The sequence below is a fragment of the Balaenoptera borealis genome, assembly GCF_965194805.1.
Source record: "Balaenoptera borealis genome assembly, chromosome: 19".
NCBI lineage: Eukaryota > Metazoa > Chordata > Mammalia > Artiodactyla > Balaenopteridae > Balaenoptera > Balaenoptera borealis.
The window spans coordinates 65,279,981-65,306,159 of NC_138878.1; the positions used below are offsets into that span (position 1 = coordinate 65,279,981).

Here is a 26,179-nt window from a genome sequence, read left to right on the forward strand (position 1 = left end):
TTCTTACCTGCAGGTTAATATTTTATTTTTTCTCTAGTTTCTGGTTACCTTGTACTTTCTTTGTGAAAATTCATCTTGCTGCACAGGTATGAAGCATGCACTTTTCTGAGTGTATATATATATGTATATATATATATATATATATATGTAATGCTTTGAAATGGTTACTTAAAAATTATACAACATAGAAGTCATTTTGTCCACTGGCATTAAATATAGGGCTGTAAGTTCATCCCACCTTCACACACCATAGAGCCTCAAAGTGCCCCCTTGAACCAGAAGATACCTCCAGTCATGGCGGGATTCCACACAGCATCTATGGCCTGTGGTTAAGATGATTCAGCACCAGGGATGTTTTTATCAAAAGTCTGGGAGTTGGAGGCTGGCGGCTGTCGATTATTCTCCTCCAAGCTGTGTCGGATCCCATATCCAAAGTATATGACAAATCCTAGTAGAGAAATAAGACAATGAGAAGGAAAAGCAGGTGCCCTCCCTGCTTACACGTGCCCAACAGTCCCGCTATTATGGCGTCTGACACAGTTTGCGGGGAGAGGTAGTAGAAAGAGGGTTGGGTTCAGTCACTCAAGAGGCCTTTTAATCCCAGAAAGCCACTTACCAATCACCATCCAGACACCAAATTGGGCCCAAGTCCCAGACGTCATCTGCATCATCAAGTAGACATTCACAAAGATGCTCATCAGTGGGAGAACAGGCAAAGCAGGGACCTGTGGGCAAAGTCAGTTATTCCCTGAACACACCACAGACGTCTGAGAGGCAGGCCTCTGCCCCACATGCTCGAGAAGGCTCCAGTCCTATTCAGGCTGTGCGTTCAGTGCCTACTGAGGTTGGGTACGTAAAGCACTGAGTGTGGATCAGGGAAGGGTCCATTAGTTTTAATGACTCCCCTCCTTCCCTGGTCCAGCAAAGGATGTTGAGATCTCAAAGCATGCAGACTTCACGCACTCAGCGTGGATAGTTGGGCGCATAAGGTCGCCTACCTTGAAGTGAAGAGGAGTGGGGCTCTGGGGCTGCCTCCAGATGATGACAGTGACCCCAGTGACGAACAGTAGCAGCAGCACAGCCGCTGTTGTGTACACGGGGTCTCCAGAGAACACACGGCTGGGCCACTGGGCCAGGATCAGGCTCAGGACCGTCAGCAGGAGAACTGCAGGGGTCAAGGCGGAGGAGAACAGGTTCAACTCCAGAAGCCAAACAGCTCACAACCTTGGGTCACACCCCTCCCCAAAACTGCCCGCGTCACGAAGGGCCGTCATATCTCCAAGACGCCTCAACCGCCAAAATACACACTCCCACCCTATCCTCTCAATTTCAGAATACCACCAAAGAGAACTCCCAATGCTCACCAAGCAGTGAGGCACATCCATAGATAATCTGGCCAGATTTCCGAGTGGGGATGGTGTTGATAGGGTCACACAGACTCTTTAGAATCTTTGAGGTTCCTGCTTCAGGAACAGATTCCAAAGGGCTTTCTTTAACTATGGGCTTCATCTCAGTTCCTTTCTCTGTTTTCTCAATCTTGCTTAAATTCTGGTCTGGTTGGTACCTGAATTAGAGGTATTAAGTCAATATTAACAGCAGCCCCTACTCATCCAACATCAAGCAGTCTAATCCATCTCTTTCCCAACTTAAGCCTAGCGGGACATTTAGAAGGCAGCATGAAGACAAATGACGATTATCTCCCCTTCAATCCCCAAGAGCCAAAGACCCCCAGCCAAGGTGTAGCGTAGTCTCACCTGAGGACAAGAACAGAAAAAGACACCAGGGAATAAGCAAGCAGGGTCCCGATTGACATGAGGTCCACGAGATCACTGAGCTCGAAAAGTAATGCCATGACCCCTAGAACGAGGGCACAAACAAGGTGGAGAGGGAGTGAAAAACCAGTAGAAATATCCAAGTTAAGAAAATTGATCAAAGAAGGAATGGGTGGGCTTCCCTGGTGGCGCAGTGGTTGAGAATCTGCCTGCTAATGCAGGGGACACGGGTTCGAGCCCTGGTCTGGGAAGATCCCACATGCTGCGGAGCAGCTGGGCCCGTGAGCCACAACTACTGAGCCTGCGCGTCTGGAGCCTGTGCTCCGCAACAAGAGAGGCCACGATAGTGAGAGGCCCGCGCACCGCGATGAAGAGTGGCCCCCGCTTGCCACAACTAGAGAAAGCCCTCACACAGAAACGAAGACCCAACACAGCCATAAATAAATAAATAAATAAATTTAAAAAAAAAAAAAAAAGAAGAAGGAATGGGTATTGTTTATTTACCTGCAAGAGTTCCAGAAGCCAAGGTGGCCATGATGGGGGTGCGTGTACGGGCATGGATCCGGGCAAGTCCCCGGAAAAGGAGCCCGTCATCTGCCATTGAGTAGATGACACGAGGCATAGGGAACATGGCACCCAGGAGGCTGGAAGAGAAAAGGGGAACATGTGTGAGGACGTGGAGAAGCAGAACAGACTGGGGTGTCTGCTCCGTAGTCTACGTGGGGTAAGGTGTCTTTCCCTCTTGTCTCTCAATCCCAAGGGCTGGGATACCTGAGCATCTGACAGTAGATGGGGAGAAAGCTTTGACACTGACCTGGACGTAAGAGCACAGAGGGTGCCGACAGCCACGACATATCTGGCAGGGGCCCAGCCGACATGCAGGAAAGCGTGTGGTAAGGGGCTGTCGGGATGAATCCGGTAGTAGGGCACCATGAGGGTGAGTGCCGCCGAGACCCCAGAATATGCCAGAAAGCAGATGCAGAGCGAGATCACAATGCTCAAGGGGATGGATCGCTGAGGATTCCGGGCTTCTTCCCCTGCAGGATGGGAGGAAGTATTGGGCCAGGAAAACACACTGTGATGAAATCACAAAATCCCCTTTTTGGACTTCCCTGGTGGTGCAGTGGTTAAGAATCCGCCTGCCAGTGCAGGGGACACGGGTTCGAGCCCTGGTCCGGGAAGATCCCACGTGCTGTGGAGCAGCTAAGCCCGTGTGCCACAACTACTGAGCCCGCGTGCCTAGAGCCCGTGCTCCCAACAAGAGAAGCCACCGCAATGAGAAGCCTGCGCACCGCAACGAAGAGTAGCCCCCGCTCACCACAACTAGAGAAAGCCTGCGCACAGCAACGAAGACCCAACGCAGCCATAAATAAATAAATAAATAAATAAAATTTTTTTTTTTTTTTTAAATCCCCTTTCCTCCTGAACCTCCAAAAGAAACCCTTATGCCCAAGGGCAGCCTCATCTGTGCCCAAACCCCTGATGGGACACACAATGACCATTTTACCTGTAGTGGCAATGGCATCAAAGCCAACAAATGCGTAGAAACATGTAGCTGCTCCTTGGAAAATCCCATTGAAGCCAAAAGGCACAAACCCTCCAGAACCCAGAGGGCCCAATCTATGGTGAAAGAAAGAGCAAGAAAGAATGTGGGTGAGCTGTGTTCAGCCATCTGTACTGGACTTTTTGGTTAATACCACAAGTTCTGGGCTCCAGGACCCTGTCACCTGGATCCATCACCTCAGATCTCTTTAGTTCCCACCATATTCCCAGCTCTGCACACGTGCCCCCACAAGCATTACTAGGGCCAAGGATACCCTCCTAACCTAGAGGTGTCATTGGATCCAGATGTGACCAGTTTGTAGTCCTGTTCTGTGAGCTGCCAATTGTGCAGATCTCCCTTGACGAAGCCAGAGATGATCATGAAGCTGAGAACCAAGAGGTTCAAGCCTGTGAACACTTTGTTAACCAGGGCCGACTCACGAGCTCCCAGAACCAGTACTCCTGAGGGCAAGACGAAATATGAAACATGCAAAATAACCAAATGCATAGACACAGAAAGCAGACACGTGGTTGCCAGGGGCTGGGGTACTGAGGAGTTGGACGGTGAGCGCTCAGCGGGTATGGGATTTCCTTCTGGGGTGATGAAAATGTTTGGAACTAGACAGAGGTGATAGTTACACAACATCGTGAATGTACTAAGGGCCACTTAATTGTACCCTTTCAGATGGTTAATTTCTTATTGTGACAATCGTCGCCCAGTAGACAGGTCTATCAAATCATCACATTGTACACCTTAAACTTATACAATGTATATCAATTATATCTCAATAAAGCTGGGGAAATAACAAAATGGTTAATTTTATGCTATACGAATTTCCTCTCAATTAAAAAAAAATCTTTGGGCTTCCCTGGTGGTGCAGTGGTTAAGAATCCGCCTTCCAGTGCAGGGGACACGGGTTCAAGCCCTGGTCCGGGAAGATCCCATGTGCTGCGGAGCAACTAAGCCCGTGCGCCACAACTACTGAGCCTGCACTCTAGAGCCCGCGAGCCACAACTACTGAGCCCGTGTGCCGCAACTACTGAAGCTCACGTGCCTAGAGCCCGTACTCCGCAACAAGAGAAGCCACCACAGTAAGAAGCCTGTGCACCGCAACAAAAGAGTAGCCCCCACTCACCGCAACTAGAGAAAGCTGCGCGCAGCAACAAAGACCCAATGCAGCCAAAAATAAATAATAAATAAATAAATTTTTTAAAAATATTTTTGATCTCAGTACAAAGGAAGAAACTCATTGGTCTAAGTAAATGATTCTCCCCTGGGGTGATTTTGCCCCCCAGGGGACTTTTAGCAATGTCTGGAGACACTGTGATTGACACAATTTGGAGGGTGGGCGTCCCTAGTATTTAGTACATAAAGGCCAGGGATGTTACTCAACATCCGACAGTGATTTAAAAAGCAAAACAACAACAACCAAAAAAAAATCTGGGACTTCCCTGGAGGTCCAGTGGTTAAGACTCCACGCTTCCACTGCAGGGGGCACAAGTTTGACCCCTGGTTGGGGAACTAAGATCCCGCATGCCACGCAGCGCGGCCAAAAAAAAACCCCTCAAATGCACAGAACAGCCCCACACACCAAAGAATGATCCAGCCCAAATTGTCAGTGGTGCCAACAGTGGGAAACGATGGTCTATGTCTTGCCTTCCTGTGTCTCATATCACAGACCCCTCTTTCCAGTCATAAGACCCCCACCATTCTTCCATCCCAAGCCTTTCCCACCCCAGCTCCCCCTCCACACCCCACTCTTCCCATCCTATCACTGAACCCTGTCTCACCCGTAAGCAGCAGTACCAAACCCAGAGCAAAAAAGTCTGGGTACTTGGCCAGGAAGTAGGGCACATGAAGAGAGAAAGTTCCCCGTAACACCTGAGAGATGTAGTTCCCAATCAGGCTGTCAAAAGCGGAGCTCCAGGCCCGGGCCACGCTGGCAGTGCCTGCAGCAACAGAAGAAGGAATATTTATAACAAACATTAATTGAACCCCTACCACGTGTCATGGGATGTATTTGGGAGAGGTGGGGGGACGCATACAAAATACCTAATCTCTAAGAGTTTCTTTTCATGGGCTGGGGACAGTAGACCCAGATGATCTACAAAATAGGTCAACTGTTTAATGTTAGGAGATCAATGTTATGCAAAAAAAAAAAGAAAAAGAAAACAGGTTAAGTGGGAGTGAAAAGTCTGGGAGATGAGGGTTGAAATTTTAAATCAAGTAGCAAAGGAAGCTCCCATGAAGGCAACAACTGAGGAGAGACTTCCACATAGTGAGGGGGTGAGCCTGAGGGACACGCCGCCCTCTCACCCACTCCCTACACTTTCCTTTCCTTCTTTGTTCTAAGCCCCATAATCTAAGGAAAATAGGATAGAGCAGAGTAGAATGAAGTTGTGGGGTTTTGCTGCCACTATTACCCACTTCACCCCACAAGGTGGAGAACAAATTCCTCACGAATGAGTCAAGACCTAAACGCCACCTCCTAGTTTCCTGCTCTTAAGCCTCACACCTTCCTCCCACCCCCATCATCTCACCGATGACATAGGACAGTATGAGGTTCCAGCCAGTAATGAAGGCACACAGTTGTCCCACTGTGACATAGCTGTAGAGATACGCAGAACCAGAGCACGGTACCCGGGCCCCAAACTCGGCATAGCAGAGCCCAGACAACACAGAAGACAGGGCGGCCACCAGGAAGCAGATGACAATCGCTGGCCCAGCTTTGTCCTTGGCCACTTCTCCAGCCAGGATGTACACACCAGCTCCCAGGGTGCTGCCCACGCCCAGGGCCACCAGGTCGAGGGTGTTCAGACAACGAGCCATGCGACTCTCAGACTCTTCCCTGGGCTCCAGAGGCCGCCTGCGGATCAGCTTCTGACCAAATTGGTAAACATCCTGACACAGCATCTTAGACATAGTTGAGGAGGCTACAATCTGCGGAGAAAGCAAGACACAAAGCCATCAAGAGCATCCATCCACCCCTGGCCCTGGGAGTTCAATTCCACAGAACAATGGAGTTATGGGGAGCAGGTGGTAAAAGTACACATTGGGCAAGTTCTCTGTCTCTGAGCTTTGGTTTCTTCAAACATAAAGAAGAATTTTAATGTATTTCAAAGGTATTGGAAGAGTTGCTTCAAGAGAAGTGAGGGGGAGCAGATTATGTATCCCCAAAATGTGCCATTTGGGGATGTGGACTGTCTTGAGTTGAAGGCAATTAAGACCCAGCAGACTGGACTTCCCTGGTGGCGCAGTGGTTAAGAATCCACCTGCCAATGCAGGAGACACGGGTTCGATCCCTGGACCAGGAAGATCCCACATGCCAGGGAGCAACGAAGCCCGTGTGCCACAACTACTGAGCCCACGTGCTGCATCTACTGAAGCCCGCGCGCCTAGAGCCCAAGCTCCACAACAAGAGAAGCCACCGCAATGAGAAGCCCGCGCACTGCAACGAAGAGCAGCCCCCGCTCGCCACAACTAGAGAAAGCCCACGCGCTGCAACGAAGACTCAACACAGCCAAAAATAAAAATAAATAAAATAAACTTAAAAAAAAAAAAAAAACCAGCAGACTCAGGAAAAGCTCCTTGCCTCTCCCTTAACTGCTCAAAATAATTTAGATTAGGAGGCTTATGCCAGGAAGAGAGATAACTTTTTTTTTAACCAGAGAGAACTTTTTATCTCAGAAAAACTTCCCTGCATGGAGTGGCAAACATTTGCTTACCAAGCATTTGCTTTTCCCATCTTTCTGTGAGTTGTCTTCCCCTTGAAGCCCCAGATCCATACCCCCTTCTCCTTAGCTCAGGGTAGCATATAAGCCTCAATTGCCTGTCTTTGAACCTCAGAGTTTTTATGGGGCTCCCGTACGTAGGAAATTATTTAATCTGTCGTATATCAATTTAATTATTAGACTCAGCAAAGAACCTAGAAAGAAAAGTTTTCCACCCCTATAGAAGCAAAAACTTCCAGCACAGTGCCTGGCACACAGTAGCTGCTTAAATACTATTAGGTCAATGGATAAGAATGTTGATTCTTAAAGTGAAATCAACCAGCTTGGGACTTCCCTGGTGGCTCAGTGGTTAAAAATCCGCCTGCCAATGCAGGGGACATGGGTTCGAGCCCTGGTCCGGGAAGATCCCACATGCCGCGGAGCAACTAAGCCTGTGCGCCACAACTACTGAGCCTGTGCTCTAGAGCCCGTGTGCCACAACTACCGAAGCCCACGCGCCTAGAGCCTGTGCTCTGCAGCAAGAGAAGCCACCGCAGTGAGAAGCCCGCGCACTGCAACAAAGAGTAGCCCCCGCTTGCCGCAACTAGAGAAAGGCTGCACACAGTAACTTAGACCCAACGCAGCCAAAAATTTTGTTTTAATAAATTAATTGCAAAAAAAGAAAAGAAAAGACATCAACCAGCTCTGCTGGTTCAAATCTAGCACTGTGGTGTGTAGCTTGTTTGATTTTGCATGAGCTATATGCCACTTTGTCCTCCTTTCTTCTATAAAACAGGGAAATTTATTATTATCATCTTTATTCCCTCTCTTCCTTGATGTGAGTGAAGTGACAGTTTAAGGGGCTCGGTGATCAGAGCAATGAAACCAAGTCCCTGTAAAACTGAATTCCCCTGCTGAGTTTATGATTCACCTCTCCATCCAAAACTTTATTCCCTTTCTTGTCCCAACCCTGTTCCCCTCAGGATTGAGGGGTATCAAAGAAAAGGGGGATTGAACTCAGGCAGGACACTGCAGGACCCTCCTCGTACAAAAGTTTTTCTGTGTCCCCTCATTGGTTTGTAAAGAAAGGATTTAGTCTCCTAGGTCTTCCCAAGTTCCAAAGAGCAGACTCAAGCGGTTACTAGTTAGGGAAGTGAGAGTATGCAGAAACAAAGGAAAAGCAGTACCAAATGGCCTTAAAGGAAAAAACAGCAGGGACCAACCTGCTTGACATTCTTAACTTGTCACGTAGGCTCTAAGTAAATAACAAAATGCCTCAACCATTGTTTTTGCTCTCTTCTAGAAAGAGGTTAAGGGATCACAAGACCTTGACGTACTAGTTTGCTTTGCAGGAACACGTAGATCAATCACAATCACCAATGACCCACTGAGTCACAAAAATGCTGTCAGGAAGTCTGCAACTGAGATCTTATCCAGAAACTAAAATCACAAAGATCACCTCCCCTTTACTCTTCTTTCCTTTAGAAACCTTGCAACCTGGCCAGCCAGCAAGGTGGATTTGAGATCAACCTATTTCTCCCAACTTCTCAAGAGGGTGGCACCCTCGCAATTGATAAACCTTTCCCTGCTCCAAACACCAATGTTTCAATTTGTTTGGCCTCACTGTGCGTCAGGCACATGAACTTGGATTTCACAACAATCTCACACTCCACACATTTATACACCAAGGATCCTGAAACCTGAAGCTTTCTCTTTCACGGCTTGCGGAGTGAAATTGAACTAGAACTCAGAGTTGGGGCAAAATGAGATGGAATTTGCAGGGAGGGACAGACTGTAGCCCAGCCCAGGGAAAGCATTAAACCAGAGTGACTCCCACCTGCCTGGAGGGAGGGAGGACTAATCTTCATTCTGAATCAGAAATGATGGAACTCTGTTTCCTGCTCCTCTGGGGCATGAAATGTCTCCTCACTACAAGGCTGTAGGGCTAGGCTGACCCAGTGAACAAAAGTTATCAACAAAAGTTGCTTCCGTACCTGATACTCCAAATTTGCATTTTGGTTAAGAGCAAGCATTCACACAGCCAAGAAACTCTGATTAGAATCTTGGCTCTGCCAACACCCCTGTGCCTTTGAACAAGTCATTTACTGCTCTGGACCTCTGTTTTCTTCTTTTTCAAATGCTGCTGATGAACCCTTGGACACTGTTAGTAGGAAAGTAAAATGGAGCAGCTGCTGGAGATAAAGTATGGTGGTTCCTCCAAAAACCAAAAAATGGATTTACCATATGATCCATCAATTCCCCCTATGCGTAACTACCCAAAAGAACTGAAAATAGGGTCTCAAAGAGATATCTGTACACCCGTGTTTATAGCAGCATTATTCACAGTAGCTGAAAGATGGAAGCAGCCCAAATGTCTATCCACAAAGGAATGGATAAATACAATGGGGTCTATACATACAGTGGAATGTCATTCAGCCTTAAAAAGACAGGAAAGGGAATTCTCTGCTGGTCCAGTTGTTAGGACTCCAAGGTATCCCTGCAGGGAACACAATTTCGATCCCTGGTCTGGGAATTAACATCCTGCATGCCGCTCGGCACGGCCAAAAAAAAACAGGAAATTCCGATACATGCTACAACATGGAAGAACCTTGAGGACATTATGCTAAGTGACATAAGCCAGTCACAAAAAGACAAAAAATGTGTGATTCCACTTCTATGAAGTACCTAGAGTAGTCAAATTCATTTGATTAGAGACAGAAAGTAGAATTGTGGTTTTCTAGGGTCTGGGGTGAGGGGGAAATGGGGAGTAATTGTGAAACGAGGACACAGTTTCAGTTTTACAAGATAATAAGAGCTGTGGAGATTGGTTGTGCAACAATGTGAATATACTTAACATCACTGAACTGTACACTTAAAAATGGTTAAGGTGGCAAATTTTATGTTATGTGTATTTTACCACCATTTTTTAAAAGTTCAGCCAAGGACTTCCCTGGTGGCGCAGTGGTTAAGAACCCGCCTGCCAATGCAGGGGACACGGGTTTGAGTCCTGGTCCAGGAAGATCCCATACGCCATACAGCAACTAAGCCCCGTGCGCCACAACTACTGAGCCTGTGCTCTGGAGCCCGCAAGCCACAACTGCTGAGCCCGAGTGCCACAACTACCGAAGCCCACGCGCCTAGAGCCCGTGCTCTGCAACAAGAGAAGCCACCGCAATGAGAAGCCCGTGCACCGCAACGAAGCGTAGCCCCCGCTCGCCGCAACTAGAGAAAGCCCGCGTGCAGCAACGAAGACCCAGCGCAGCCAAAAATAAAATTAATTAATTAATATTAAAAAAAAAAAAAAGTTCAGCCAATGATAAATAGTAGAGCCAGCTTCACAGAGTTGCTGGGTGTAACGAACCCAAAAGCGATTTAATGTAAATCACCATACAGTCCTCCTCCTCGGCGCAAAATCCGCAATGCTCAAGTTTCTTACAGTCTCCCCTTGTACCCCCAGAGGAGGAATCCACAGATACGGAGGGCCAACAGTATACAGGAGACTGACATCAGTGGTCCACATGTCATAAACGCTATATAAGGGTAAGCTTTAATATTGTTTGAACACCAATCAAGAAAACCTGAGTCAGAGCCTCCAGACACTGATGCAACCTCCCCCTACCCCACCTCTTCTTACACAACCACACACAGCTCCCAGCTCCTTCTGCTTTCATCTGGAACATGGGTCTTGCCACCCTCAGGCTGGAGCCAGACCGACCCAACTGCACACTTGGAATGCAGAGGTCTCTTTAGGAGGATCTGAACTCAGCGCCCAGTCTCCTGCAGAAGAGGGGTTGCCCAAGACTTACCAAATTCTTGGAGCAGGAACCGAAGCACTGGATCAGAGTCAGTGAGGTTCCGTTTAAGCTGTGTAGGGCTGGAGCGGATACATCTCTTAACAACCAAATCTGGGAACGCTTCCACAATAAAAGACAACTCAGTCCCTGGGTGGGGACGGGTGGGGACGCTCGGGGATGGGCGGGGCAAGCTTGCAGGGATACAATCAGCCAGTTGAGCGTGTGTGGTTACCCTCAGGCAACCGTTCTGAGACGTGGAGTCTGTGTGTGGTAAAATACACACAACAGAAAATTTACCGTCTTAACCATTTTTAAGCATGCAGTTCAGTAGTGTTAAGTACATTCACATTTTGTGCAACCAAACAAGTTTTTCATCTTGCAAAACTGAAACTCTGTACCCATTAAACTACAATTTCCTCTTGCTCCTCCACCGGTTCCTGGCGATCACCATTCTACTTTCTGTCTCTATGAATCTGATGACTCTAGGTACTTCATTTAAGTGGAATCAAACAATATTTGTCCTTTCCTGTCACGCTTATTTCACTTAGCAGAATGTCCATAAGGTTCATCCATGTTGTAGCATGTGTTAGAATTCCCTTCATTTTAAAATAGATAGCTAGTGGGAAGCAGCCGCATAGCACAGGGAGATCAGCTCGGTGCTTTGTGACCACCTAGAGGGGTGGGATAGGGAGTGTGGGAGGGAGATGCAAGAGGGAGGGGATATGGGGATATAGGTATGCGTATAGCTGATTCACTTTGTTGTACAGCAGAAACTAACACAGCAGTGTGAAGCAATTATACTCCAATAAAAACGTTTAAAAAAATAAAACGCATTAAACATCATAACACACATTTTTCTTTATATGTGCGTTTACCTGGAAGTGAAATTGCTGGGTCATCAGGTATCTATAGGTCTGTTTTACTAAACATTGCCACCTTGCTCTCCAACGTTTGTGTGCCAGTTTACACTCTATATTCTGCAGGATATATGAATTCCTATCTTGTCAAATCTTGTCAAATCCATTTAGTATTCTCAGACTTTTACAAATTTTGCCAATCTGATGGGTGAGAAACATCATTAAAATTTTAAATTGCATCTCTGGGCTTCCCTGGTGGCGCAGTGGTTAAGAATCCGCCTGCCAATGCAGGGGACACGGGTTCGAGACCTGGTCCGGGAAGATCCCACATGCCAGGGAGCAACTAAGCTCGTGTGCCACAACTACTGAGCCTGTGTGCCACAACTACTGAAGACTGCGTGCCTAGAGCCTGTGCTCCACAACAAGAGAAGCCACTGCAATGAGAAGCCCGCGCACCACAACGAAGAGTAGCCCCCACTCACTGCAGCTAGAGAAAGCCCACGTGCAGCAAGGAAGACCCAACACAGCCATAAATAAATACATAAAGAAATAAATTTATAAAAATAAAATAAATTAAATAAACTGCATTCCTCTGATTAATGAAGTTGGGCATATTTTCATCTTTACTGGCAATTCCAGCAACTCTTCTATGAATAACATGTTCACATCTTTGCTTGCTGGTCAGCTGAATTATTTTTCTTTTGCGGGGGGAGGGACACAATTCTACATAGTGGTTAGCGGCAGACATGCTGAACTGCATTAGTTTCGATTCCAAATGTGTCATTAACCGTTGTTTGTACTTGGATGTTACCTAAACTCTCTGTGGCTCAGTTTCTTCATCTGTAAGACAAAGATAAAAATAGTATCTCATAGGATTACTCTGGTGGTTAAGGGAGTTAATACATACTAACCACTTAGAACAGATCCTGGCATATAGTAACTACTTAATAAATGTTAGCTACTCTCATTATCCTACTGGTGGTAAAGTGTTCTTTATATATTTTGGAGAGATTCTTTGTCTGTTATGTATGTTGCAAAAAATCTTTGTCGTTTGGCTTTGTTACCTTTTGTCATGCAGGCATTTTAAATTTTAATGTAAATGAATCAATTTTCTTCACAATTTGTGCTTTTTTTCCATGTATCTAAACATATTTTTCTTCACAGGATCATAAAATTGTCCTCTTGTATTTTAAAACTATTTTTTAACAAATTTAAGCCTTTAATCTACCTGGAATTTATTTTTTTTGTATAGAGGCAATGATCTAATTCTCTTTCTTGCCATACAGATAGCCAATTATTCCAGTAAGTTTCCATTTTTGAGGCCACTTTTCTCATAAACCAAATACACATATAAGCCAGAGTCTATTTCTAAGCTCTCGAGTTTGTCTAATTAATCTATTTTTAACCCTACAAAATTCCATACTGTTTTAATTACTATAGCTTTAAAATAATTCTTGATATCTAGAAGAGCAAATTCTCTTAGTTCTTCTCATAGCTGCCCTGCCTATTCATGAACATCGTCTCATACACAGGAATTTTAAAATAAGTTCACCAAATTTCATGAAAAAATCTATTGAGATTTTTATTGGAATTACATTAACTTTGTAGGTCAATTTGGGTAATAATTTATAGTACATGTCCCTGATATTGAGCTTGTATATGCATTAACAAAATGTTTTTATCTTGTTCGTTTTTATCATTTTCTTCCATAAAAGTATTAAATACTATTTTCTAAATTTTTTTCCTTGGGTACCATGTAAATTTGAATGTAATTGTGAATGGAATTTTTAATAACATTTTCTATTTTCCAATAACTTAAATAAAATCTTACATTATAATCAAAAAAACAAAAAAGGAAAAGGAAATGTAGTGTGTATATATAGACAATGGAATATTATTCAGCCATTAAAAGAAGGAAACCTTGCTTGTGTTCTCAACACACAGACACACACAAATAGAAGCTATGGGAGGTGACAGTTAATTAACTTGATTGTGGTAATCATTCACAGTGTCTATGTGTATTAAATCATCATTTTGGACATCTTAAAGAAATCTTCACTTTGTACAGTCTAAATATATGCAGTTTTGTGAATCATACTTCAGTAAACTGGAAAAAAGGAAAACCAATGAAGTGGTATTATCAGCCTACTACAGAATAGATTCCAAACAAGAAAGAGTGGCCTCACACATTACATTTACTGAGAATGTACTGGGTTGAAACAAATAACCCTCTATTAAACATATTTGACTGTTTTTTAAAAAAAATTTTTATTGGGGTGTGGTTGATTTGTGTAGGTTTCAGGTATACAGCAAAGTGAATCTGTTATACATATACATATATACACTCTTTTTTACATTCTTTTCCCATATAGGCCATTACAGGGTATTGAGTAGAGTTACCTGTGCTATACAGTAGGTCCTTGAATTTTGTTACTGTTTAATCTTTGACAGATGCTCTGTACACTAACGCCATCATCGTAGTCACCAATGCTGTATGATGATGTGCATTCAACTAAACCACACTTGACTGAAATTCGAAGGCCACCAAAGCCAACGTTATAAAGTATATGCTCAATGACTTTTAAAACACAACCCTGATATTTGAGTAATCACTTATTTCATGAAAGAGGGAAGACCGAAAAACCAAAGAATGATACAACTCTGAAGATCACATAAAAATGTTTTCGGATTATGAACATTCATCTTTAAATTAGAATCTAGATGACACAGTCCTGCGTTTCAGAGAGTGTTTGTAAATATTCTAAATGAAAGAAATGTTTAGAATTGTATTTGAATAAAATATTGTTTATATAAAAAAAAGAATTTCCTTCATTTTTAATGCTGTATAATACTCTACTATTTGTACACACCACATCTCGCTTATCCATTCGTTGGTCAATGGGCACTTGGGCTGCTTTCATGTTTTAGCTATTGTGAATAGTGCTGCTATCAACAAGAGTCTATAAATATCTCTTCCAGAGTGTGCTTTCAATTCTTCTGGGTATATCCTCAGAAGTAGAATTGCTGGATCCTATGGTTTTAAAATTTTTGTCTGCTTGTGATGGAGAAAATGAACACATATTGAGGTATGGGGAAGTCATTTTGGCTTATACGTGGTTCAGCCTGAACCCTGTGTGAACTAAAACAGCCTGTCCAACCCTCGCAGCACATCTGCTTTAACCATTGAGGCAAAGAACGTCTGTTTTGAAGATAAGGAGGAGCAACTCCCTTCTCATGGCGTCCATGTTAACAGTCCCTGGAAGATAAGGTTCCCCTCCCAGACTCCAGGGTCCTGTTGCCTCACTGTCTATGTACTAAGTCTGTCTCTTTTGAACCTTGATGGAATATACCCTGTCATTTTTGATGTATGTTCTCTGTTCAGATAAGGTATAAAACTGTGCTGAAAACCATGCTTCAACAGAGCAGTTCCAGGAATTCCCAGGAGGTACCCCGAGCTTCCACTGCAGGGGGCACGGGTTTGATACCTGGATCCCTGATCAGGGAACTAAGACCTAAGACCCCCGCATGCCGAGCAGCGCAGCCAAAAAAGCAAAAACAAAAACAAACAAACAAAAAAAACCCAGAGCATTTCCTCAGACGTACGTAAGAGGCTATACTACTGGGCTATAGTGCCCAGTTTGGCTCAAATAAAACTCTTTTCTATTCCTATTATAGATTGTTTATTGATTATTTCCATGGACGCTTGAACTCATTTGATCATTAAGGACCCTGAGAAGTAGGGGCTGTAAGACTGGGGACCCCACTCCCAACCCTGCTGTCTCCGGTACTCTTACACTACTCGACTTTGCACAGCCCGCCCATGGCCTGAGACACTCAAATGCGGGGAACCCCCAAGCCCACCTGGGCCCCAACCAGGAGGAGGGGAGCTTAAAATCTCTGATGTTAACTCAAGCAACAAAAACATTTAATAAGCATGGTGCCTGCATCCAGCCTTGCACAAAGGGATGGAAGAAGATAAAGGGGAGTGCGACTTAGTCCTCTTCTTCAAGGGCCCCTTCTGCAGGGAGAGCTGAGAACCCAGGCAGGGAAGGGAAATAGGATGTAAGAGGTAAGGAAGGAAAAACCTGGGAGTGAGAGGGGAACGTTGCAGCTGGGTGGCTGCTGGTGGAGGCTTGACAGGATTATGACATGCATCAAATAACACACATGCTAAAACACTGGGCACACACCACCAACCTGGGATTTAACTGTCATGATTGACTGTTACATTAACTTTCTTTTCTTTTTTTTTTTTTTTTAATTTTTGGCTGCGTTGGGTCTTCATTGCTGCGCGCAGGCTTTCTCTAGTTGAGGTGAGCGGGGGCTACTCTTCGTTGCGGTGCGCGGGCTTCTCATTGCAGTGGCTTTTCTTGTTGCGGAGCATGGGCTCTAGGCACGTGGGCTCAGTAGTTGTGGCGCACGGGCTTCGTTGCTCCGTGGCATGTGGGATCTTCCCGGACCAGGGCTCGAACCCGTGTCCCCTGCATTGGCAGGCGGATTCTTAACCACTGTGCCACCAGGGAAGCCCTATGTTAACTTTTGAAGGGCCAACCACATAAGATGGAATGAACTGGCTTAAGCTGTTGAGCGTTTTAGCTGGTTGTGTTGGGGACCCGCTCAAAACCCAAGAGCTGGTAGAAAGATGATTTCAGAGGGAAGACATTGAGATGCAACAGATGCAGAAAGACTTCTCAGAGCTTCCCTTGTCTGACTCAAAGCAGAAAATTCTGGTAAGTAAGGCTGCCAGAAACTCCCACTTGGGGAGAGGCCACTCCCAAAGAGGCAAAGGTGAGTAAACCTATTACTGTAATTCTCTTCTCCCAGAGTCTTATAGCCTGAAGAAGGAGGAAAGACCACTCACATCTGCACAAACATTACTGCAAACTATCTCATCTCCGGTTTCTTCTCTTGATTTATTTGTCTTTCCCAAAGAAACCCATTTGTTCTTCCAATAGAAGTCTTTTCTCCCTACCCCCTCCCCCTACTAAGTTGAGTATATAAGCCTGTAACTTTAATCATTTAGCAAGTTATACTTTTGTTAGGTCCTGTATGTAATCCTTTCTCCTGGTAATTTGCCTTTGGTCTGTCTTTTTTGTAAGCTCCAGTCAAAGACCCTAAGAGGATAGAGGGGGAAAGTTTTTCTGCTCCAACAGTGGCAAAGTTTAAATGCTTCAACAGTGCGATGCTGCTACTGAATAAGATGTGTGGCCAAGGGCTTCCCTGGTGGCGCAGTGGTTAAGAATCCGCCTGCCAATGCAGGGGACATGGGTTCAATCCCTGGTCTGGGAAGATCTCACATGCCACAGAGCAACTAAGCCCGTGCGCCACAACTACCGAGCCTGCGCTCTAGAGCCCATGAGACACAACTACGGAGCCCACGTGCCACAACTACTGAAGCCCACGCGCCTAGAGCCTGTGCTCCACAACAAAGAGTAGCCCCCACTCGCCACAACTAGAGAATGCCCGCACACAGCAATGAAGACCCAACACAGCTGTAAATAAATAAATAAATAAATTTTATTTTTAAAAAAAAGATGTGTGGCCAAGTAAAATAAGTAGAGTATAGAGTTCATTCATCTAACATTGCCAAAGGGCCCACTGTGTGCCAGGCACTAAAATAGGCATCAGGGACTTAGAAGTAAAGGGCACTCCCCTCTTTAACAACAGCGGGACATTTGGAGACAGTTTATATGGAATCCATTCCACACACCTTATACTGAAATAAACTTCATATGCTTAAAGGAGTCTAACTTTTCAAAACAACCATAACATAATAGGAGAAACCATGCAAAGAGTTTAAAATAATATTAGGACAGAGATTTAAGCCTTGAGGATGTTTACCTCCAATATCACATTGTATAGAATTTAAAAGACCCCAATTGTCAGCCATTATCTTCCTGTTATGATTCATGAGAATGTAACTCACTTCCACCTCTGCTTCTTTCTCCTCACCCTCTCATATGTCCAATATAATTTACCATTATATTTAGTTCATCTCACAGTGACTTTGGTCAATATAAGAGATATGCTTACATTGTTTTCCTTTTTTCCTTTTTCATTCAACCATTACCCTGTGTTTCAAGGTGAGAGTGTCATGACCATCACCCCTCATGACACCCTAATTTCCCAGCCTCTCTTCTTCACATCTGAAGGGTTACATTGCCAGATGGAATATTCTTGGCCAGGAATCTTTTCCTTTCAACACTTTGAATATGTCATTCCAGTCTCCTGGGCTTCTTCTGAGAAATCCACTGATAGCCTAATGGGGGTTCCTTTGTAGGTTACAATTTTCCTTTCCCTAGCTGCCTTGAGGATTCTTTCTTTGTCCTTGATTTTTTTTTTAAATTATTTATTTATTTATTTATTTTTTGGCTGTGTTGGGTCTTAGTTTCTGTGCGAGGGCTTCCTCTAGTTGCGGCAAACGGGGGCCACTCTTCATCGCGGTGTGCGGGCCTCTCACTATCGCGGCCTCTCTTGTTGCGGAGCACAGGCACCAGACGCGCAGGCTCAGTAGTTGTGGCGCACGGGCTTAGTTGCTCCGCGGCATGTGGGATCTTCCCAGACCAGGGCTCGAACCCGTGTGCCCTGCATTGGTAGGCAGATTCTCAACCACTGCGCCACCAGGGAAGCCCTGTCCTTGATTTTTGACAGTTTCATTGTACTGTTTCTCTGAGAAGACCTTTTGCATTGAGATAATAGGGTGACCTATGAGCTTCATGTATTTGCATATCCAATTCTCTCTTCAGGTTTGAGAAGTTCTCAGCTAATATTTCTTTTTATTTATTTATATTTTTTTATACAGCAGATTCTTATTAGTTATCCATTTTATACATATTAGTGTATATATGTCAATCCCAATCTCCCAATTCATCACACCAAGCTAATATTTCTTTAAATAAATATTTGTTCCCTTCTCCCTCCCTTCTCCATCTGGTTCCCAATTATTCTACTATTAGTACTTTTGATGGAACTCCGTAGATCACATAGGCTTTCTTTGCTCTTTTTCATTCCTTCTTCTTTGCTAACCTCTATTCAAAATTCCTATCCTCTAACTCACTTATTCTATTTTCCGTTTTCTCTACTCTCCCGCAGATGTTTTCTGCTGCATTTTTTTCATTTCATCCACTGAGTTCTTCAGCTCCAGAAATTGTTTGGTTCTTTTTTATGGTTTCTATCTCATTGGTAAAACTCCCACTTTGATACTGTGTGTTTTGGTGTTTTTTTTTTTTTAGATTTCATTGAATTTTCTTTCTGAGTTTTCTTGTAGCTCACTGAGTTTCTTCAAAACAGCAGTTTTGAATTCTTTAACTGCTAAATCACAAAATGTCGTGGCTTTGAGCTCAACTGTTGGAAAAGTATTATTCTTGTAATGACATTTTTATTTTCTATTTTCCTTGGAGTTTTGCATTAGTGCTTTCACAGCTGGGGTATTGTGTTCCATGGTGGTGTCCTTCGTTATCTGCGGTTTTCTCTTTGTATCAGTACACCTGTTCCACTCTTCTTGCTCCCTCTTGTGGAGAATTCTCAAGCTTTTACATCTTCTCTGGTCTTACAACTCGGCAGACGGCCTCCTGGAAGCCTCGTTTTGGTTTTCCAGAAGGTGGCGCTATAGCTCAAATTTGTGGGCACCCTTGCCCATCGCAGGTGGCCAGTTTTCTGAGCATGCGCCCTGTCTACCAGAGCTCCCTTGGGTGCTGCTGGTGGAAGCTCAAACAAGGAGCCCCCGAAGAGTGGCAGGAGGTGTGGGTTTAGCAATCAGGGCTTTTGAGGGTGCTGGTGGACCCAGTAGGGAGATTCCCAGGTGTAGTACTCCCAGAGGTTTGTAAGAGGACCCCCTGTTCAAAGCAATTGCTTTAGTGCCCTTTGAAATGCTTATCTGCCTCTTTCCCAATATGCTTCCTCTCCCTTGTCACGGATGTCCAGCCTCAGTACTCTGGGTCTCCAGCTGTGTCCTGCCTAACTAGGGTAGCTAAGCACTCACTCACCACTTTCCTTCTCTGTGGTGGGAGAGGTGGCCTCTGGATAGATCAGCCCCACGAGATGTTTCCTTGGAGAGGGAAGGGGAAAGTTTATCTTACTGCTGCATTTGCTTTGACCAGACTGGTTTTATTGGCGGTTGCAATCTCCGCTGAAGAAGACTGGACTTTTGCACATTCTCTCTCCTGCTTGGGAATCTGCCCAGGTCAGTACTCTCTAGGTTCCCCCCACCTTCTCACCACCAGAGGAGGGATCTACGCAGGTTCCCTGGCTCTGCAGTTTCCGTAGCCCACATAGACATCTTTCTGGTGTTTCCCAGATCCACAGATAGACAGGACTTCTCCAGCATTCTTTGGGCATATGGTGCTAGATCCCACAACACCCACAAAGGTGCTTTTCTTCCTGAATGGATTTGTTTGTTTGTTTATTTATTTATTTATAAATATAGTTGGTTGGTTTACAATATTACATTAGTTTCAGGTGTACAGCATAGTGACTCAGTATTTTTACATATACTATGTGATATCACTTATATGTGGAATCTAAAAAAAAAATTACAAATGAATGTATATAGCAAAACAGAAAGAGACTCACAGATTCAGAAAACAAACAGGTGGTTACCAGTGGAGAGAGGGAAGGGAGAGTGGCAAGTTAAGGGTTTGGGATTAACAGACACTAAGCACTATATATAAAATAGATAAGCAACAAGGAGATATCTTAGAGCACAAGGAATTATAACCATTACCTTGTAATAACTTTTAATCGAATATAATCTGTAAAAATACTGCAACACTAGGCTGTACATCTGAAACTGATATAATATTGTAAATAAACTATACTTCAATTTTAAAAATGCTAGCATAGGGGCTTCCCTGGTGGCGCAGTGGTTGAGAATCTGCCTGCCAATGCAGGGGACACGGGTTCGAGCCCTGGTCTGGGAAGATCCCACATGCCGCGGAGCACCTGGGCCCGTGAGCCACAACTACTGAGCCTGCGCGTCTGGAGCCTGTGCTCCGCAACAAGAGAGGCCGCGATAGTGAGAGGCCCGCGCACCGCGATGAAGAGTGGCCCCCACTCGCCGCAACTGGAGAAAGCCCTCACACAGAAACGAAGACCCAACACAGCCAAAAATAAACATCATAAATAAATAATAAATTTTAAAAAATTTTTTAAAAAAATGCTAGCATAACAAGTAGTTCACAATTGCTCATTTCTTAGTTTTTACTAGAAATTAACTTTTCTAAGGGTTAAGATTCTGGTTAATATATGTAATTAAGAAGGAAAACATCTTTGTGTGCAAGGAAGTTTCTAAAAAGTTATAAGGAATGGACATGCATTTTGCTAAAGGAAATTAATTTGTCCCAAAGCTAGGTTAAAGTGAGGAGGGTGGGAGAAGCACAGGATAAAATCTGAATGTAGAGAAGGAAGTTACAGAAAGTTTGTGAAAACGGAACTCTGGGAAAAGGGTTCTGTTCATGACCAGGTCTGGCAAAGCTGAGAATGAATTTAATTGAGTGAATAAATTTTAATATTAAAAGTAAGTCGCTGCATGGGACTTCTCTGGCGGTCCAGTGGTTAGGATTCCACCCTTCCACTGCAGGGGGCACGGGCCTGACCTCTGGTCAAGGAACTAAGATCCTATAGCCCACAAGCCGCACAGCAAGGCCAAAGAAACCAAAAACCAAAAAAACAAAAACAGACAAAATACCTAATCTCAAAGAGTTCCTTTTCATTGAGTGGTGAGAGTAGACCCAGACGGTCCAAAACAATGGGTCAATTTTATTTAATATGTTAGGAGATCAATGTTATTCAAGAAAAGAAAACAGGTTAAGTGGGAGTGGGAGGTCTGGGAGATGAGGGTTGAAATTTTAAACTGAGGTGTAAGGGAAAATTCCAAGAAAGCAACAGCTGAGCCAAAACTTCAAAATGGTGAGGGAATGAGCCTGTGGGACATGCCCCCCTCCCACCCCTTCCCTACAGCTCCCTTTCCTTCTAGGTTCTTGGTCCACCATTTAAGGAAAGCAGGATAGAGCTCAGTAGAATGAAGTTGTGTGGTTTTCCTGCCACCGTTACATATTACATCACACGAGGTGGATAACAGAGTTCTCAGGAATGACTGAAGACCCCCCTCCTGGTTTCCCATAATAAGTCCTTTGCTGCCCCCACCCCTGCCATCTCACCAATGACACTGGAGAGTATGAGGTTCCAGCCAATGATGAAGGCATACCGTTGTCCCATTGTGACATAGCTGTAGAGATACACAGACCTGGTACCCAGGTCCAAAACTCAGCATAGCGGAGCCCAGACAACACAGAAGACAGGGTGGCCACCAAGAAGCAGATGACCATTGCAGGTCCAGCCATGAACTTGGCCGCTCCACCAACCACGATGTGCATGCCAGCTGCCATGGTACTGCTCACACCCAAGGCCACCAGGTCGAGGGTGTTCAGACAGGGAGCCGTGGAGCTCTCAGAACATTCCCTGGGCTCCAGCAGTCATCTGCGGACCAGCTTTGGAACAAATTGTCAGATGTTCTGACACAGCATCTTAGACGCAGTTGGGAAGGCTAAAAAGATCTGCTGAGAGGGACTTCTCTGGTAGTCCAGTGGCTAAGACTCAGTGCTCCCAATGCAGGGGGCCGGGGTTCGACCCCTGGTCAGGGAACTAAGATCCCAAATGCTGCAACGAAGATCCCGCAAGCAGCAACGAAGATCCTACATGCCGCAACTAAGACCTGGCACAGGGCTTCCCTGGTGGCGCAGTGGTTGAGAATCTGCCTGCCAATGCAGGGGACACGGGTTCGAGCCCTGGTCTGGGAAGATCCCACATGCTGCGGAGCAACTAGGCCCGTGAGCCACAACTACTGAGCCTGCGTGTCTGGAGCCTGTGCTCCGCAACAAGAGAGGCCGCGATAGTGAGAGGCCCGCGCACCGCGATGAAGAGTGGCCCCCGCTCGCCACAACTAGAGAAAGCCCTCGCACAGAAACGAAGACCCAACATAGCAATCAATCAATCAATCAATCAATCTAAAAAAAAATTTTTTTAATTAAAAAATAAAAATAAAGACCTGGCACAGCCTAGTTAATTAATTAATTATTTTTTTAAAAAATGTCCATCCACCCTTGGCCCTGGGAGTCCAATTCCATGGAGCAAGAGTTATGGGGAACAGTCGGTAAAAGGACACATTGGGCAAGTTCTCCATCTCTGAGCTTTGGTTTCTTAAACATAAACAAGACTTTTAATATGTTTCTAAGTCACTGGAAGGATTGCTTGAAGAGAAGTGAGGGGGAGTGGAATCTGTCTCCCCCAAATTTGCCACTTTGTCATGTGGATGTGTTGAGCTGAAAGCAATTCAGACCCTGCAGACTCAGGGAAAGCTCTTTGCGGCTCCCTTAATTGCTCAAAATAATTTAGATTAGGAGGCCTATGGCAGGAAGAGAGCTATTACCAGAGATAACTTTTTATCTCAGAAAGACTTACCTGTATACTCCAATAAAGATGTTAAAAAAAAGAAAGACTCACCTGCAAGGAGTGGCAAACATTTGTTTACCAAGCCTTTGCCCTTCCCATCTTCCTGTGGGATGTCTTCCTTCGCTTTGAAGCCCCAGATCCCTACCCAGTTCTCCTTAGGTCGGGGGAGCATATAAGCTTCAATTGCCTGAATGTCTTTGAGCTTCAGAGTTTATACGGGGCTCCCACACATACCAAATTAAATTTGTTAATCTGCCTTATGTCAATTTAATTATTAGACCAGCCAAAGAACATGGAAAGCCAAGTTTTCCACCCCTACAGAAGCAAAAGCTTCCAGCAAAGTGCCTGGCACACAGTAGCTGCTTAATTGGTATGAGTTGAGTGGATAAGAATGCTGATTTTTAAATTGAGATCACCAGCTCAAGAAAGCTATGGGAACGCTGTGGAGGGAAGCAGGCTTGTTTAACTATAAAGCCATAAATACAAGCACGAGATAGGCCCCAGGTCATTAGGTGGAAGAAAAATGTTACCACCCTTCTACTGATTTGAATAAGTGCTATGACAGCCCTAGGTAGACCTCATAGGGTCAGACACCCTCCTGTCGAACACGAAGGTGGAGCTAGTGATGTAAGCCTGGTGACTACTGCAAGAAGGTGGTCTTTTTCCCTCCCCCACCTTCCTTTGATTACAGAATTGTAGCCCACTTAATCCTCGGGGCAGAGCCTCCTTGCCTGCCTGCTTGCATCTCTCACAAGCGTCCTATATTAATAAATCTACTTCTTGCCTATCACTTTGCCTCTCCCTGAATTCCCTCTGCGCTGAGACACAAAGAACCTGAGCCTCAGTGAGTCCAGAGACCTGTGATTCTAATTAGTGATTCTAATTAGACCAGTGATTCTAATTAAAAGACAGTGGGTTCAAGTCCCTGTCAGGGTTTTGGCCGGGTTCGAGTTCCAATCTGATGTGCACGGTTTCACCAGCAATTCCACTTCTGGGTGTACATCCAAAAGAACTGAAAATAAGGTCTCAAGGAGATATCTGTACACCCATGTTCATAGCAGCATTATTCACAATAGCTGAAAGAGGAAGCCAACCCAAATGGCCATCCACGAAGAAATGAATAAACACAATGTGGTCTATACACACAGCGGAATATTATTCAGCCATGAAAAGACAGGAAATTCTGACGCATGCTACGACATGGGTGCAACTTGAGGACAACATGCTAAGGGACATAACCCAGTCACAGAAAGACAAATATTGTATGATTCCACTTCTAGGAAGTACTGAGAGTAGTCAAATTCATAGAAACGTAAAGGAGAACGATGGCTTGCCAGGGGCTGGGGTGCGGGAGAAATGGGGAGTTATTGTTACGTGAGGACACAGTTTCAGTTTTATAAGATGAAAAGAGCTCTGGAGATTGGTTGCACAGCAATGTAGATCTACCTAACATTACTGAACTGTACACTTAAAAATGGTTAAAATGGTAAATTTTATGTTATGTGTATTTTACCACCATTTTTTAAATTGCTACCAATGGTAAATAACAGAGCCAGCTTCTCGGAGTTGCTGGGTGGAGCAAACCCAAAAGTGATTTAATATAAATCACTATACACTCACCCCTCATGAATACCAAAATCCAAGGATGCTTAAGTTCCTTACAGTCACCCCCATATCTGCAGATGAGGAACGCACAGACACAGAGGGCAGACAGAAGACTGAAATCAGTGGTCCACGTGTCACATTCACTGTATAAGGGTAATTACTAATATTGTTGGACACGAGTCAAAAAAATAGTCTTAGATCATCAGGACACTGATCCAATCACCCCCCCACACACACACACAAACACACCTCTTTTCACACACACCCACAGTTCCCAGCTCCTGTTTTTCATGTAGAAAATGGGTCAGAAGCCAGGCCGACCCAACTGCACACTTGGATTGCAGAGGTCTCTTTAGGAAGATCTGAACTCAGTGCCCAGTTTTCTACAGAAGAGGGGGTTACCCCAGACTTACTGGATCGTTGGAGTAGAGCCTGGAGCCCTGGATCAAAGCCAGAGAGGTTGAGTTTAAGCTGTGTAGGGCTGGAGCTGATACATCTCTAAAAACCAAAGCAGGGATTCCCTGTGCACAGAAGACAACCCTTAAGCCCTGGGTTGCTGGGGGTGGAGATGTGTTGGGCAAACTAGTAAAATAGTCTTGTTCGGGCTTCAGAGGCAGAAGCAGGCCTCTGACCCACTTGTGACCCTGCCTGGACTGCCTGCTTGCTTGCTAACAACTGTTATAAGTCAGGCAGCAGGGACGATAAGAAAGGAGAATGGGTCTTAGAATTTCTTGAGCCCTGGAGACCTGGCCAGTCCCCTGGGGTCTGGAAAATCTTGTGACTCGCATGGTGAAATTAGCAGCATTGTTATAATTGAACCAGAGCTGCATTTTTGCCGGCAAACTGATAATATCAGTTTGAGGCCTGGAATTATAAACAGAAGCCCTGCGAACTCCCATCGGAAATGTAAACAGTGGGATGGACGCACCACCTGGGACCCTTCCCAACTGGGGCTCCAGATTGCTGTTACTCAGAACTTCCCAGCTGCTGTTTGGATCTGGAAGTAGGTGTCGGCCCAATTCGGTGATGTATATATACCCTGTTACGTTTTTTTCTAATATTCTTATTCTTTTCCTTCTAATGATTGTATATTAAAATTAAGTGAAATCACCTTTCATTAAAGAATTGATTAAAGCTTATTTATTTGTGTGAGACGAGTGGTTATTTTGCCAGCGAATCCAACAAACCTTAAAACCGAAAGCAGGTTTTCGGTAAAACAGGACGGGTTTGGGTGGGCGGGGAGCAAGTCCTGTGTTGCTATGAGCCCTTGACTCTTCTGTGGTTGCCCTCGGGGGATGGTTCTGAGATGCTTTTTACTGTGGTAAAGTACACATGACATAAAATGTACCATTTTAACCATCTTTAAGTGTGCACTTCAGTCATGTTACGTACATTCGCATTTTGTGCAACGAAACTCCACAACTTTTTTCATCTTGCAAAATTGAAACTC

The 26,179-nt window shown here is 44.8% G+C and overlaps 1 protein-coding gene across 2 annotated transcripts; it reads right to left on the reverse strand.

Moving 5' to 3' along the window:
* On the reverse strand, positions 1 to 25,001 carry LOC309616843 (cationic amino acid transporter 3-like). 2 transcript variants are annotated; one of them, XM_082368059.1, is made up of 12 exons: positions 23,176 to 25,001; positions 5,856 to 6,255; positions 5,106 to 5,264; positions 3,599 to 3,776; positions 3,280 to 3,392; positions 2,587 to 2,809; positions 2,277 to 2,416; positions 1,755 to 1,857; positions 1,365 to 1,564; positions 999 to 1,165; positions 617 to 725; positions 1 to 448 (listed from the first exon to the last, which is right to left on the reverse strand). In XM_082368059.1, exons 2-12 carry the CDS (start codon positions 6,235 to 6,237, stop codon positions 330 to 332), a joined length of 1,893 nt encoding a protein of 630 aa, XP_082224185.1. In that variant the 5' UTR covers positions 6,238 to 6,255; positions 23,176 to 25,001; the 3' UTR covers positions 1 to 329. The 2 variants fall into 2 exon arrangements, with proteins under 2 accessions (XP_082224185.1, XP_082224184.1); XM_082368058.1 differs by lacking the exon at positions 23,176 to 25,001 and adding an exon at positions 10,832 to 10,904.
* Positions 25,002 to 26,179: the final 1,178 nt, after the last annotated feature.

Coding starts and splice junctions, on each gene's coding strand:
- LOC309616843 (XM_082368059.1), bottom strand. CDS start 6,237: ATGTCTAAGATGCTGTGTCAGGATGTTTACCAATTTGGTCAGAAGCTG. Junction 1,565..1,754: donor TTTTCTGTTCTTGTCCTCAG/GTGAGACTACGC, acceptor CCTCTAATTCAG/GTACCAACCAGACCAGAATT. Junction 726..998: donor CCACTCCTCTTCACTTCAAG/GTAGGCGACCTT, acceptor CTTTGCCCACAG/GTCCCTGCTTTGCCTGTTCT.